This window comes from Populus euphratica, unplaced genomic scaffold (assembly GCF_000495115.2).
Source record: "Populus euphratica unplaced genomic scaffold, PopEup_1.0 scaffold155.1, whole genome shotgun sequence".
NCBI classification, from domain to species: Eukaryota; Viridiplantae; Streptophyta; class Magnoliopsida; order Malpighiales; family Salicaceae; genus Populus; species Populus euphratica.
Genome location: NW_011499929.1, coordinates 243,487 through 257,536, shown reverse-complemented (window position 1 = coordinate 257,536; position 14,050 = coordinate 243,487). Strand labels below are relative to the sequence as shown.

Genomic DNA, 14,050 nt, shown 5'->3' with positions numbered 1-14,050 from the left:
ATGATTGTGAATGCTTGTTGATCTTTTCTTTATACCTTTTACATGGTTTTCCTTTGGGATGTCGTCAATGTTACTCCTTCCATAGGCTCCTCAAATTCTTTTTTAACCCTTTCCCATATAACTTAGGAGCCTAGCCAAGATTTCACATGAATACACAAAATTTCATACTTATCCTTTGTTAAATGAGAAAATTGAAGGGGGAAATTTGTATTGGTCATGTCAAATAATTAGAACAAGCTTTAATACCACTTATTAGAAAAAAATTAGTGTAGTAGAAGTTTATGAACAATAATAAAAAGTAGCAAAGCTAAAGAATAAGAAGAAAATTTGAAAGGAATAAATGTTTCTTTAAGTATTTTCTTTTTTATACACCTTTTCTCTTTTTTATATTTATTCTCTATGCTTCTAATTAAAATTCTATTTATAAGCTTAAAGTCCTAGATAATTAATGAAATATACTAAGCAAAGAAAATCATATTTTGAACAAGACAAGTAATTATATCAATCTAATTAGTCGATCAGTTCATTTAATTCAACCCATCATTTAGTTCCTTAGGTTTTTAGAAAAACCAAAGATAATATTCACTTTCAACACTTCAAACATAGAAGCACTTATGCTTGCTTGAAGGAGTCAAAAATGAAAAATAAAATGACATGGATTTTTTTTTTATGTAGCTTGAAACAGTAAACATCTTGGAAGTGAAAATCAATCCAAGACAAAAAGAAGCCTAGGATTGGAGAAAAAAAAAGAAAATATAAATATATATAGACAAGGTATGTCCATCCATATTTGTAGACCAAACGGATTCAAAGTGTCAAAAAATCATCTTACCTAAAAGCCTAAGTTTTAAGTGGGGTCTCAAGATATGATTTATATTATTCTTTAACACATTCCTTTAAGTAAAAGTCATTTGGACTTGAAACTTGTATTAGTCCACATTACCTTGTGCTTAATTTTTATCAAATAAATAGGAATGATAAGATTTAAGATCTTGACCGCTTGGTCATCAAAGCTCTAATACTATGTTAAAAAACTATATGATTTAAAAACTTAAAATTTAAAATATAATTTATATTATTTTTTAATACAAAATAACAACAATAATAATGAAAAGATAAAAACAATTGACAAGCAAATACAAGGTGCAAGATAGCGTAGACAACGAAGTTCAAATGGCAGCAGCATCTTGATAAGGCAAGCTTGAGCACTCATAAGATCACCCATGATAAGCATGGGCCTCGCCCACTATCTTTCACTCGTTTTAATTATAGAAATGGACCTTCCATCCATAAAAAATTAATGAATAATAACTTTATATGGCCAACCACTATTGCCTCCATTATTACCCCAATAATGTGTTAGTATCTGAATTATTATGCTCATGGGCAATAAATATATTGAGATGTCAAAATCAATCAAGAAATATATATTTGTTTAACTTAAAGGGGTCATTATATAAAAGATTAATAAACATTAGAGATTCGTTATTAAAAATAAACTACTTGCACATTTAGTTAGTGTTTAATTACTATTTTAAAATACAAGAAACAAAGACAATATATATATATACATATTTGTATATGTATGTATATATACATATTTGTATGTATATAAGTTCTTTTTATCTAATGTTTGGAAATAGTGAAAATTCACTTAAAATTGTTTTAAAAATATATTTATTTTATGTTTTTATATTTATCTCTTCAACTAAACATGCTTATATTATTTTTGTCCTCAAACATCAACCGAACACAACCCTAGTTTATGTAGAATAAAAAAAAAAGATAATACAAAAATTAATTCATAACTTTATTACTAAATATTTCTTTTTAAATGGTTTATTTTTTGAAGAGATTTACCATTCCTTCAATAAATCTAAAAATCAACTTGAAAACTTGAAAATAAAAAAAAATATAAAAAATTATTAAGTATATTATATAATTTTTTAAAGTTTAGAAAAAATAAAATTAATCTTTCTTAAGAACCTCCTCCATTGTCAGTTATTGGCATAGAAAGGGAGGATAAATCTTTTGGAAATAGATCACGAACAGTGGAAAAATCTCCATTATTTCTCCTTATCTGTTACCAGAAGAGCAGTGGAGTGATCATGACAGCCTTTGCAATCTGATATGGAAACGGCAGAAGTGTGATTAATTTGCTGAAAACCTGTTGAATCATGGAAAAAGCGTAGGGGTGTTGTTTGCTACGTAATAATTCTGCATCATTATATCATATTCTGTCACAATGGAGTCTCATATTTTTCGTTTATTATGTCTTCCATAAGCTTAAACACCATGATACATTTTCTTACCATCAAACATACTTCAATCTCTCTTTCTCAGAGATGTGGCAAGGAGGAATACTCTGTTCATGTCTGAAGAAGTTATCAGGATCCACTCTGGTCTTCACTTGTACCAATCTGTAGAAGTTATCCTTGAAGTACTTGGTACCCCAAACACTTGCTTCTTCACAACTTGTGTTAGTCTTCTCGTTCATGCCCAGATCAAGATCCCTGTAATTTCCATACGCCTCCCTAGGATTCATGGAGACGTAAGGTGCCATGTACTCGTAAATCTTCCTAATCCAATCAATATGCTTTGCAGCATTCTCAGAAGGATCTTTCCAGCTGGTTGAGTAGTCGATCATGAACAGGTTACCCTTTCTATGAGGGTAAGGAATCTGATATTCTGAGATTTTATTCATCATTCCACCATAAGGAATCAATACCAGGCTAGGATTCTCTTCTTCAAATAACCATTCCCATAGCCCTTCAAGTGCGGTTTCAGGTATTGGTTCTTTGACATAGTCTGACTTGCCTTTCAAGTACCGTTTGAACAAATTATTCCGTTGAAGTAAAATTTCAGGCGTTGTATTGTTGGGAAAGAAAGACATATATAGAACTGAATTGATCCAGCTTGTTTCAATGCAATCCTGCTGTTGCAAGCCCAATTCAGGAAAGCTTTCTTGCATTACCTGTAGGAGTCTCTTGGTATCACCAAGAAACAAAGCATCATAGGAAGTTGACAAAGTTTTTTTACCTTTCTTACCAGCATTTGCCAATTGTACACTGACAGAGAGGAAAAGGTCATCGTCAAGTTTATCAGCAACTTGTTGCCATCTGTAGAGGAGCGTAGTCGCACCTAGTTCCAAAGTCTTGGCAACCCTAAAAACTGTCACAGTTGATGGAACAGGAACCAGGTTAATTTTCCAGGCAGAAATGATTCCAAAGCTGCCGCCTCCACCTCCTCTTATTGCCCAAAAAAGATCTTCTCCCATGACTTTCCGGTCAAACACTCTTCCCTGTGCGTCTATTATACGAGCATCGATGACATTATCCGCAGCAAGGCCATATTTTCTAAGCATGGAGCCATATCCACCTCCTGTAATGTGTCCACCAATACCAACACTAGGACAAACACCAGCTGGGAAGCCATGGTTTTTACTTTTCTCTGAAATTCTATAGTAAAGCTCACCAATTGTAGAACCTGCCTGAACCCAAACGCTATTACCATCAATATCAACGCTGATAGAGCGCAGCATGTCCAGGTCTACAACAATGAAAGGTGTGTCAATTTCAGTGACATAAGAGAGCCCCTCACGGTCATGGCCTCCACTGCGAACTCTGAGATGAATTCCGAGCTGTTTTGAGCAAATAACAGCAGCTTGGATATGGGATTCCTCCACAGGTTTGTAGATAAGTTCTGGTCTCGGAGTCAAAGGCAGCGTGAACCTGAGATTTTGTGCTGAAGATTGTAAAATAGCAGTGAATGAAGAATTGACTGGAGAGTACAACAAAGTGGAGAATGGAAAGGATATGTTAGAATTTTTTTGGAGACATTGTAGAAAGCTATCCTGAATTGGAAGTGAAATTATCAGAGAAGGATATAGAAGCAGGACTCCAGATATCCAAAGAGATGTATAGCTTGAAAGAATCATTCTGCCTGTTAAACTTAGCACAGCCGGGATAGTTGGGCAAGGAAGATTTTGTATCCTTGGGTTTTTAACTGCTACCGACACACAATCCCACCTTAAACGTGCACACTAAAGTTTGATGTATTGTAGTAATAAATAAATTCTGGATAATCTTTTTGGTTTTCACTGATCTGAATTCGTATCTTGACCAGTCTGCATGTATCAAAGTCATATTCGTAAGCAAATATTTTATTTTGGATCAAAACACGTGACGGCTAATATAGACGTTATGCCTTAAACAAATATTTCTTCTACTTTATTTTTATTTTTTCTTTTAGAGTACTAATGAAGATTATAAATAAATTTAGTAGAAAAATTATAAAATATTAAAATAATTAAAATCAAACACAAAATGGAGACTACAATTCTGAATAATTTATGTATTATAAGTGTTTAATATTAATCTAAATACATATAAACTATATATAAATTAAATTAAAAATATTATTTTACTTTTAATAAATAAAATTACATAGATATTATTTAACCTAAAGAACTCAACTCCTCCAAGAAAAAAATCACTTTGTCCCTCAATTCATTTTGACAATAAGAACCTGAAATTTTCTGATGAGAGCAGAACAGTGGTGACTCACGGGCGAGAAGCAAGACTGGAAAATCAAAAGTAAGAATCATTTTGCATATTTTAGCTTCTTTACCAGCCTTGATCTATTGAGTAGCTTTTGGTTATTATTCCAAGATAACAAAATTATGTTTGATAATGATATAGAAGATAAAGTAATTGTTTTTATATCTTGTTTGATTATAGTAGATAAAATAAAATAAAAAATTATAAATTCTTTTTTATCATTACTATAATATGTTGGCTAGGATCATGGACTTGCACCTTGGCTAGTGTAAAATTTTGGTCACAATCTTAATACAAGCATAGCAATCTAGTCTCGTTATTAGACTCAGCCTTTTTTCAAAGGCACTCGTGTTTGCCTAAGGTAGGTGTTTCGCAAACCCAGAGATTTTTCCCACAAACTCTTTATCAATTTCGACAACCAAGAACACAAACAATTGATCAAACATAGCATAATAACAACACAAGTAATTTACAAGAACCAACCTAACCTTTATTAATCTGTCAACAAAGGAATACACAACGACAATGTGTGTGTTACATGTACAATCTAATCAGCATGCTACATACATTTAGGCTCTATATAATACATTAACATAAAATGAAAGTTACAAAGAAAACTACCTCTAAGAAAATCTACTAAAGCAGGACAGCACATTCCAAAGATAATCAACTGCCTCATAATTGCCCACAATCAACTTTTTTGGTTTGCTACCCAACAAATCAACTGCCCAATCTAATTTCACATGTTGTCAGCCCTTATGTGCAACCCAAAATACCTTAGATAGTCCATTGTCTAAGTTCAGTGTGGTGTAAAGCATGAACCTATTGTTCGCACGCACCTGTTATACTTGTTGCCGAGATCTACATTGCCCATGTCTGCTGCCTCTACACTTGCATGCTACCACTACATAGCAGTGACTCATTGGCATGCCCTCATGCCTAAGGCTGTGACAAACCTCCCTTACCAAAAGGAGCCAACACCCTTGATAGATCAGTCCTAAGATGGTCCTACGCCAACTCTTTAAATTACCACAAGTCAGTGTCTCTCTCCCATGAAACCTTTTGACCATCTACCTATTTTACAAGAAATTCAATATATCAATTTTTCTTGTGCTAACCAACTCTCCTATGGTCCAAAATCTTCACAATTCCTCGCTCAAATTGCTTTTGAATCGTAGGTGGAGCCCTTAGTGATTTACCCCTTTTTGAATGCTTAAGATCTTCGTGAAAAGGCTTTAGATAACTAACATGGAATGTGGGATGGAGCTTCAACCTTCTAGTAGCTTTAGCCTAAGAGCACCCACTTTCACCATCACCTTAAATGGCTAATCATACCTTGGCATTAACCCACAACGCTGATTTTTCCCAACAATCTTTTTTCATATTTGCGAAGTCAATTTCAATAGCACCCTGACACCAATATCAAACTCCAAAGGTCTCTGCTTCTGATTAGCATATTTCACCATACACTTACTTACCCTTCACAAACTAGCCAATTTCTTTGTGTTGTTGTCACATAGTGTCGAAGATACTGCTCCAACAATATGTTAATCCTCTTCGTCTATCCATTTGTTTGCGGATAATTTGATGTTAAAAACTTCAACTTGTTCCTATTAACTCAAACAACACAATCTAGAATCATTCGGTGAATCGTACGTCGCAATCACTAACCATATCTAAAGGGAACCCAAAGTACTTTACCACATGTTTATAAAACAAACGAGTAACCACTTCAGCTGTGCATAGTGATAGTGCAACCATGAAAACAACATACTTTGAAAACCTGTCAACAATCACCATAACAATGTCTATCCCATTAACTTCAAAAAAAAAAACACTATAGAGTCCATTGAAATTGAAACCCGAGGCCTTTCTAGTATCTGCAAAGGCTGCAATAACCTTGCTTTATTCTATCTTAGCACCTTGTCCTACTAACAAACTAAGCAAGTTTTGACATAAAGTTCCATGTGAAACTCCATCTTCGGCCAGTAATACCGAGAGAGCCAGCATAAGCTCTCATCCTGGATGACTTGCCCACTGCAGGTCATTCGTTTCGACCAGCAAGTGTTCCCTTAATTTCCCATTTGGAACATAAATTTAGCCCTCTTTTATGCAGAGAAGACCATTATCCAGCCAATGTCTTTATACAGTCCTATCTAGTACGAGATCAACTAACTTGACATAAGTTGTGATTAGTACTTAAAAATGCAATTTTATTAAGGTTTTATATCATCATTTTGCACTTGAAGTATTAATAACTCTTTAACTTATGCATGATTTATAATAACATATCTAATAATATAAGATACCTTTAATTTATGGTAAATGTTTATTTTAAATGCAGGCATATCACATAAATGAAAGGATTGATTGATGATTTTAAGAACTGAAATTGAAACAACAAAGAGATGGCCAAATGACACGACCAAAAGATTGATATCTTCTCCCAAGTGTAGAAGTGTCAAAGTAATAAATAACCTGACAAGACCGAGGTCGAACCATAGGGAGGTTAATTGTATAAATTATAGATAACAATAATATAATAACAACAATGATAACAATAACAATAATAATAACAATAACAATAATAATAATAATAGTAATAGTAGTAATAGTAATAGTAGTAGTAGTAGTAGTATTAATAATAATATAAAAAAAAAGAAGTTGATGAGAACTTTGAGATGGAAGATTAATATAAGGATTAAACAATGATAACAATAAATGTTAAGGTTAAAGGATCCACTAATGATATATCAAACAAGTATAGTATAAACTCTTATTATTTAATTGGAAACCACACATAAAGGAGGTTCCAATCAGATTATAAATTGTTAACATGATTACATTAGTTATCTTATTTGATTAATGCTAATACTTATAAATCTCATGAGGTATTTATGATTATAACTTATGTTAACAACAAAACAAGTTCTTTTCATAGCTCAGGTGTTGGTTATACTATACAGTATGGGCTATAAAAGTGCCAAGCGTTTGATGTGCCAAGCGCTATATAATATAAATCTAGATTAATGATTTAATAAGCAAAGTATTAAAGAGTGAATTGATGAAACTATTAGTGATTGTGGCATTTCAATAAATATTTTTCAACTCTCTGTGAAATGCCAACAGGTACATTTTATATATAAATTCATCAATATGTATTTTTAATTTTTTTTAATAATTTAGAATAAATAATATAAAATTGTATAAATTAATAGTAAAAAAACCAATTATTCAAATAAATCTTATTAAATATAAAAAATAAAAAATAAAGTTACATAATATTCATTACAAATTGAATGTGTTTCAAAAAAAATATTAAATTAGCACAATGACAGAGCTGAAGAAGAAGAAGGAGGAGGCTGGTTGTTATACAGCCAAAAAGAGGACACACATGTATCACCACTCTGTGATGCCATGTTCATGACTGTTTGGCGAAGCTATTAATAATTCGCTGAGAGTTGCTCGTATTTCTTGGTGAAATAAGTTGTGTGTTGTTGTAAAGCCACAAACTCTTTAGATTGGGTACTCGATACTGATTGGGAGCTCCAAATGGTTGAGACTTTATGGACCACCCGCTATTTCTCAGCCGTAGCATTGGAGAGCTCATATACCCTAGTTTTATCAGGTCCACCAGACAATCCTATCTCCATCCACAAATCTGGATCGAAATCCAAATGAGTCAAAGGATTGTCCCCGTCTATCTTTCTGAACTAGCTATATAGATCTCTTAAAAATAAAAATAAAAAAAGAAATCATCATATTCAATTCAATAAAAATATTAACTTATAAAATAAAATAGTTGAACGAACATAGCATAAAGTGTTGAGCACGGATGTTAACGAACTATTTCACCTTTTTTTGGCAGTCTTAACTCCACACATGCATCTCAACAAACAGCTACATTGGTCTCAACTCAAATCTAAGAGACGTAGCATGTAAGGAAAAACATTAATTAAGTAACAACAAATCATTTAACGATATATTTTCTTGAAATTAATCTTATCATCTGTTTCGTATGTGTAGCAAACGGAATGGAGCTACCCATATGCCTTGTCACCGAACCATGAATTGGTCAATTCTAGTTGCCAGCACCGAACTATGAGCATTGTGTGAACCTGACAAACATCACGTCTTCAAGATATTGTGGCCATATATCTATCGGGATGCAAAGAAGTTTGAAATCCCTCCAAACTATCACGTCGTTCTAGCTTTGGAGACTATTATCTCTCTGTTTTTGTTTTTGTACTTCCTACCAAAACTCATGCAACTTGCTTTCATAGTGAGAAATTAGATTTTAAAACATAATTTTTTAAAAAAAATATGTTACCTAATTGTCACATGATTTTCCCATACCCTTCTTATAACAATGTCATGTGTACTGTTCCAGCTAAATTTATCATGTATATAAATAATTAATTTTAAATAAAACTAATAATTTATTTATAAGTATATTAAAAATTTATTAAAAAAAAGCTGAAAATTAGAAATTAACATCAACCTCAAATTTGTCAAACTAGGCATTGATTTGAGGTATCCATTTAGGATGTCTGGATATCTGACTCCACCTGATTCCATTGAAATAATAAAATCTCCATCAATGATTTTAGTGCCGATAATATTACTTGGGTGGCCTCAATGTTTTTGAACTTGAAAATAAATTAAATTAATGAAATATTGATTAGTTGATTATAAATTATGTTATAATTAAAAAAAACTAAACCGAAACAAACTTACATTAAAAGGTCGTCCTTCCATTGTGCCTTATACTTGCCGGTGAATTGATTTCGTTACAAAGGCATGCTGCCTCTACACTATGAAACCACGATGGAAAAGGCAGCATTGGTAGACAACACATTTGCCTCTTCTTGATTGGCACCTAATGAGATGTCATCCTCGCTATTAGAAGAACTAACTGCAACTATATATAAGCGAAGAGCTGTCAATTTTGTTTTACATATCTACATAATTATATACGAACAATTATATAATTATATTCGATTGTAATAATAATAATTCGACAAGACCTCTCTTATACTGGAGACTACCTAAACTTTTCAAACCTACAAATATTGACAATAGTCACAACCAATTGACCCCATTAAAAAATCTTGTATATAACATAACATCTATACAAATAACATCTATAATAATTACAAATTAAATTCAACAATACCAATTAAAATTCAACAAATTATTCAATTATTACAGCAAAACGAACTATAAAATATATTCAATAAATTAAAATAAAAACTATAGACTAACAATTAAAATTAATAAAAATAATTAAACTCATATCATCCAATAATAGAGTAAAATTGAGAGAAAATAAATAAATTTATTCCTACATATTCAATTACTAATTATTTTGTTCATTTTAATATTTTCTTATAAAAAAATTCATGTTAAAAATAAATTATCTTTTAAAAAAGTGAGTTCTCAGCCTCATGACAATAGTCACAAGTTTCAAAAGTTAACATAGGTTAATTTTGATTGTTTTTATAGCTTTCTTTTTAAAATTGATATTTTTTCTAACTTTATTCTTCAATATTTATTTTTTTGATGAATTGACTTTTTTACCTTTTTTTTTCACTTTTCTTTTTAAAAGATTATCTCAATCTTGTACTCATAGTCACTAAGTTAGTCGATTAATCCTGGTTGATCCTAATATTTTTTTTGTTGTTTATTTTTTTAAATTCAATTTTGTTATTTAAAATTAGATTCTTAGATGATTATGATTTATAATTTTATTTGTTTGTCCTTTACATTTTATTTTATGATTGAGAATTTTTTATATTCAAAAACACATAAAAACACTAATGTACGATTTTTTTTAGTGGAAAAAAAAATATCCCATCTAAAGCGAAGTTCTAGTAAAATAGCCAGTGTTATTTTATAACAAAATCATGGTTGATTGTGGGGTTTGGAAGGCCAATCATTTTGCTTGTCGGCGATTCTCTTCAGTATGTGCAGAGCTCTGAAGAGGGGTTTGGCATACGGTACTGAGTTTTGATTTGAAACCAACATGATCAATTTACAGTATTCAATCAATTCTTTATCCCTATAAGAACTTGCTCTAGAGAAGACTCTGCACTGTCATGCCAGTTTCTATAAGCTATGAGAAATCACTAGAATTGTCCAACTTCAAATTATGACAAGCATCCAAATAATACAGACACATGTGATAATATAATTTTTAAAATTTCCAACTGCATAATTGCTTTCTACTGCTGTTGGTCTGTAACTATGTATGGAATATCAGTAAATTCCCAAAATAATTAACATGGGCACCTCAAACCTCCTCCAAGAAATCTCTAGTTGTATAGTATACTTTCCATTTACCCAGTTTAGGATATTACTTTAATTAATGAGGATATTTTGATTTCATTATGGGGCAGTTCAAAGTTCAGTATGAACAATGTGGTCGCTGTTGGAATCTGCAAGCTCATCAATTTCTGTCTTCTCGTTGAGAATGTAGTTTTGGGAAAGTTCTGTCTCTTTGTCATGGGAAGTTAAGCAGTCGACTGAAGGGTGAACGATGCCATATCCAAAACCTTCCGCTGAATTGCAGAAGGTCTCTACTGTGCTATCCTCCATCTCTAAATTGACGTTACTCAGGACTAGGTTGCTGCAAGGAACTGAGTCACTGCAGGCAAATTTCATTGCTTTTTCACTCCTTGTAGTCCCACTAATATTGCGATACATGATCTCGCTAATTTTCACTGCTGATGTCTAACAAAAGAAAAGCACAGAATTTGATAATTTTTCAGAATTCTGATAGCATGACTAAGATGGTTATTAAGAGTAAAGTGTCCGATGTATCTAGTAAAAATTATGTAATTAAACTTGGAATATCCACCTGGTTTTGGCAGGATGTTGGAGAATCGCAGTAGAATTGGTCGATAATGATGGGGTTATCGACATTGTCCATCCTCACATTTTCAAAACGTACCCCGCGGACATAACCATTACCTCCCTGCAGCATATAAAGGATGTCAGCAGGGGATTTTAGATGCATAATCCATCAAACATTCCTCAAATATTGTATGAAAACATCATTTAAACACTTGCTTTAAAATTCATACAGTTATAACCATGTCCTCGAGTATTACCTGCCAAGTCTTAATCCTGACGCCATTGGTTGTCTCACTGATAAATGCAGTATCCAGGACCACCTTAGAGACTATGCCCGTTGAGTTGTTCTTCCCAAGACTTCCAATGCTGAGTGACAGAATTAAAAAATAAAATAAAAAGGTTAATAATGACAAGTAATAATTTCAGTCCTATCTCTTATGTACTCAATTGTATAGAACAACGGCAAAATCTGGCCTATAATTTCTCTTTTTGTGGGATTTGGCATGATATCTAAAATTTCGTTTTTAACTCAACCTGACTCCATGTCCGGGGCCACAATATATCCTCTTCATCTTAATACCGGAGCTACCGTTAACAATTGAGATGCAATCATCACCTGAATATTCAATAGAATCAACAAAATATAAAACCAGTCAGCATGTTTACCAATAACACTCACCTCCCTATTCTAGTTCCGATTTTCTGTACAAACAAAAAATTTAAGACTAAAAAAATGGGGTTGAGGTCTGAAAACCTGTTCCAATTTTGCAGTCCTGGAGAATAATATTAGTTGATTGAGTAATATGGATTCCATCTGTGTTTGGACTGTCTCCGGGAGCTGAAACACTAACTTCAGATATTCGCACGGATGCTGACTTGGAAATCACAAAATGCATCTGCTGGCTGTTCTTTATAGTAAGACCTTTTACCTTCACTGATGAGCTTGAATCAATGGTTAATGCCTGCGAAGGCCTCGATTGCTTATATACCAGATAATCTCTACAGTTGTTTTGGAAGGATGCATAATATAATTAAGGGAAAAATATCCTTACCGTCGGCGATTCTCTGCAAGGCTGTGAAGAATAAAAGAAATATTAATGAAAGTTTTGTTTAATTCAGGATGGATAATACTATAGACTAAGATTTTTGAATAATCACATTGGTCTTGTTCTTTTTGCACGATGACCCCCACCATTTGCTGCCTGAACCATCAATAACTCCATTCCCTTGGAAGAGGACTCCGTTCAGCTTAGAGAACTCAAGCCATTGTCGAGCAAGATCGGGGTCCCAGTTCTTAGGCTCACCAGGTGCTACAATTGTTCCATCTATCTGTAAAATCATATTAACAAAGACATGTTAAACTTAAGATGACGACGCAAATGGTTCGAGAACATAAGCACTCATCTGCCGACACAGTACTGACAACAATTTATGAAATATAAATTTGGTATACAACCTTTTGAAGCAACATGGCAAGTTACCTGGATGACCAATCTATCTTCACAAGGGCCTTTAAATCTTGTTGCATTAACTAAATAATGGCGTTCGGAAGGAACCAAGAAAACCGCTTCTAGTGTAGCACAAGCAGTTTCCCAAGCTTTCACAAAGGCCTGGCAATATCACAACAGAATATATAATCTGGTCACGGCAATAGGCTTATGTGTCAATGAAACCTATTTAGCTTAGGGTCAGAAGACCTAAAATTTGGAGAACGTATGAGATTGAAAATGTGGACTTAATATGGAAAGATCAATCACTAAATCGTGTGAAATATGGAAAAGCTTTTGAAGTTATTCTAAGAATTCAAATATGAACCTGGGTGTCATCAGAAACTCCATCTCCAACAGCACCAAAGCTATCAACATTAACAAGAACCTTGCCACCACGTTCTCTTGTCCAAGACGGGATATCGAAAAGTACCACATCATTTTCTTCATCTATCTCAAAGCTTTCAAGCTCCTCAAGAATGGCAAAGTTGTTATACACCATGTTTTCAGCAACTCCATTAGCCAACATGAGCATACCAAGCAAGGTAATGATGAATAATTTGTCCATGATTGTCTAATCTGAATGTTTTACTTGAATGATTGATTGATATAAATTGTTCCAAACATTGGATTTTAATTTATATTTGAAGATTAGTTTTGGAAATGAAGGTTTATGGGCCATTTGGCTTGGCTTAAAAGCTTAAAAGTTCACGAAGGAACAACATTTTTCTACGAGCACTAAACTTAAAGTGAAAGTGAAACAAGAGTTCTTTGCTTTACTTTTCAACCAATAAACTCTAGTGCACTTTCTGTTTTTGGCTTGTCTTAGTTTCCAAGCAGTAGTGACTAATGACTCCAAAGCTAGCTCCTCACCTCCTCTAATGGCCCAAAACAGAACTTTGTCTGTCATGATCAGCTCTTCCATGAACACGATAACTTATATGAGACTCGATTACATTTCTGCAGCAAGGCATTTATGCACCTTCAGTCCTGTATATGTTAAAGTTCACTGATAATGGCCCCTGCCTTGGCTTCCATCATGCACTGCTTGGATCCCTTGGCTGAGAAGAGTCTGAGCATTTGTCTGAGCAGACCTATGCTTGGATCCCATCATTAACATCACTTTAGTCCAGCCAGTATCACTTGGTC

At 33.1% G+C, this 14,050-nt stretch overlaps 2 protein-coding genes across 2 annotated transcripts; both read right to left on the bottom strand.

The window, feature by feature from the left end:
* Nucleotides 1–2,170: 2,170 nt before the first annotated feature.
* LOC105135901 (tetrahydrocannabinolic acid synthase-like) lies at nt 2,171–4,139 on the bottom strand. Its single transcript, XM_011040982.1, has one exon. It carries the CDS (start codon nt 3,935–3,937, stop codon nt 2,315–2,317), a length of 1,623 nt encoding a protein of 540 aa, XP_011039284.1. The 5' UTR covers nt 3,938–4,139; the 3' UTR covers nt 2,171–2,314.
* A 6,509-nt stretch (nt 4,140–10,648) lies between these two features.
* On the bottom strand, nt 10,649–13,534 carry LOC105135902 (probable polygalacturonase At1g80170). Its single transcript, XM_011040984.1, has 9 exons — nt 13,230–13,534; nt 12,896–13,024; nt 12,573–12,743; nt 12,467–12,487; nt 12,169–12,376; nt 11,949–12,030; nt 11,672–11,780; nt 11,419–11,535; nt 10,649–11,291 (listed from the first exon to the last, which is right to left on the bottom strand). Exons 1-9 carry the CDS (start codon nt 13,467–13,469, stop codon nt 10,959–10,961), a joined length of 1,410 nt encoding a protein of 469 aa, XP_011039286.1. The 5' UTR covers nt 13,470–13,534; the 3' UTR covers nt 10,649–10,958.
* Nucleotides 13,535–14,050: the final 516 nt, after the last annotated feature.